The following is a 2404-nucleotide window of genomic DNA, read 5'->3' as shown; positions in this document are numbered from 1 at the left end:
AGTAGCTGAAGGTGAGCTGTCTGAAGGAAGAGTGTTTTCTCTCTTGTCTGCAGGGAAAAGCATGGTGTCTGACACATAGTCGAGCAAATAAATAAATTTCCCCTGGGTTAATAAAAAATTCCCTTGGTTTAAGCACCATTCAATTGATGGTGATTGGAGGTCTGATGGCTCCCTCTGGCTCCACTGGGTGAGGATAGGATTCAGGCAAAAGAATGTGCAGAATAGTTTGAACAATTCTCTAGTACAATAAAGATAACTTCTGTGATTGCCATTAACACTATTTGTCATCTGTGGCGTTTCCAATATCTATTCATTCCCAGAAAAGAGAAGAGAAGCATGAGGTGGGAGAACCACAGCAGTGTGACCGAATTCCTTCTCCTGGGGCTCCCCATCCGGCCAGAGAAGCAAGGCATGTTGTTTGCCCTCTTCCTGGGCATGTACCTCACCACGGTGCTGGGGAATCTGCTCATCATCCTGCTCATCAGGCTGGACTCTCACCTCCACACCCCAATGTACTTCTTCCTCAGCCACTTGGCCCTCACTGATGTCTCCTTTTCATCTGTCACTGTCCCTAAGATGCTGATAAACATGCATACTCAGGATCAATCCATCCCATATGCACAATGTGTAACACAGACGTATTTTTTTATATTCTTTGGTTGTATCGATAACCTTCTTCTTGCAGTGATGGCATACGACAGGTATGTGGCCATCTGCCACCCTCTACACTACACCACCATCATGCGGGATGAGCTTTGTATATTTCTGTTGGTGGGATCCTGGTTCCTCTCATTTGCCAGTGCCCTGTCCCACACTCTTCTCCTGGCTCGACTGACCTTCTGCGCTGACAATGTCATTTCCCACTTCTTCTGTGACCTAGCTGCCCTGCTTAAGCTATCCTGCTCAGATACCTCCCTCAATGATATTTTCATCTTTGCTGTTGGGGGATTGGTCATCATCCTGTCATTTATTGGTGTTCTAGTCTCTTATGGCCACATTGGGGCCACCATCCTGAGGTTTCCCTCAATCAAGGGGATCTATAAAGCCCTGTCCACTTGTGGCTCTCACCTCTCTGTGGTTTTTCTATTTTATGGGACAATTATGACATTGTATTTTTTCCCATCATCAAGCAGCTCCAAAGACAAGGACATAATTGCTTTGGTGATGTACACAGTGGTCACTCCTGTGCTCAACCAGTTCATCTACAGCCTGAGGAACAGAGACATGAACGGGGCTATGGGGAAACTTCTCCAAAGGGAGATCTTTTTCTCCAAGTCACAGTCATCTACTCTTGTTCTTACCTGATCCATTGACCGTGTCAGAGAAATCACCTTCAAAAATGTGTTGGTAGATGGTCAAACTTATAGCTTGCACTCTACCCACTCCCCTTTTTATGGTATCTCCTGTTTTTTGGTCCCCAGTACTCCTTGGAATTAGAAGTGTGAACTATAATTGCTGGTGGTATCTTATCACTCTAAATCTTGACTCTCAAATTGGAGATTAGAACTGTCAAATGTAATGTGCCTATGAGATGGTACTTTTAATATATAGAGTGATACGTACATTTGACCCCTTCTTTGAGTTAGTTTTAATCTTTACAAAATGTTATTTGAGATAAAGTGTTTATAAAAATGGTTAAATGAAAATTAATAATCTATGTTTTAGTTTGTTATTTTCTTCTACAGCTATAAAAACATGGTAGAGTTCCTAGTTTTTAAGGCAAGGAAGTTCAGGGGCTTGTATTTCTAATGCATTACTGATTAATAACTTTTTTTACACTTTCCTAAAATGTAAACAAATTGCAAAGCTTTTGTCATTAATAGCTAATTTTATTGTGCTCATGGTGGGAAGAACTCAAAGAGACCTCTAGGTTAATTTCCATGTTAACAAATTTCCTAATTCTAAGTAAGTGTTTTTCCTCAATGAGATTTTTTTTTTGATGGAATAGTTTGTATCCATTTGCTTACTTGTGTTTGGAATAACTACATTTATCTCTTTCTGCCCCGAGACAATCCATTTCTTGTTGAAGCAAAGATAAACATATGCAGGTTTATCAGTCATTAATAAATTTGTGTTCCATCCCTTCTGTGGCACTTTTTTATACAAGTGAATAAAAACTTTTCTCCATGAGGAATTTACATTTTAAAGGGGGAAAGAATGTCAATAAACATAATAAAGACATAAATTATATTATGTGTTATTAGATTATAAATTCTATATTATGAACAACAACAAGAAGCAGGGTGAGGGGGATCAGGAACTCTGGGGGTTGGCCTTCAATTTTAGGTAGTCTAGTGGTCAAGGTAGACTTCCTTAAGAAGGAAGGATTTGAGTAAAAAGATTAAAGAAAGCAGGGATATAAAATATTGTTTGTATCTGAGGGGAAGAACATTCCAAATTGGAG

General features: G+C 39.9%; 1 protein-coding gene across 1 annotated transcript; it reads left to right on the top strand.

Annotated features, from left to right (window-relative positions):
* The first annotated feature begins 336 nt into the window (after positions 1-336).
* Positions 337-1305, top strand: LOC119545314 (olfactory receptor 1J4-like). Its single transcript, XM_037850811.1, has one exon. The coding sequence runs from the start codon at positions 337-339 to the stop codon at positions 1303-1305; it is 969 nt and encodes a 322-aa protein (XP_037706739.1).
* Positions 1306-2404: the final 1099 nt, after the last annotated feature.

This window comes from Choloepus didactylus, chromosome 10 (assembly GCF_015220235.1).
Source record: "Choloepus didactylus isolate mChoDid1 chromosome 10, mChoDid1.pri, whole genome shotgun sequence".
Classification (NCBI taxonomy): domain Eukaryota; kingdom Metazoa; phylum Chordata; class Mammalia; order Pilosa; family Megalonychidae; genus Choloepus; species Choloepus didactylus.
Note: the sequence above shows the minus strand (reverse complement) of the source record. Positions and strands in the feature narration are given on the sequence as shown.

Coding starts and splice junctions, on each gene's coding strand:
- LOC119545314 (XM_037850811.1), top strand. CDS start 337: ATGAGGTGGGAGAACCACAGCAGTGTGACCGAATTCCTTCTCCTGGGG.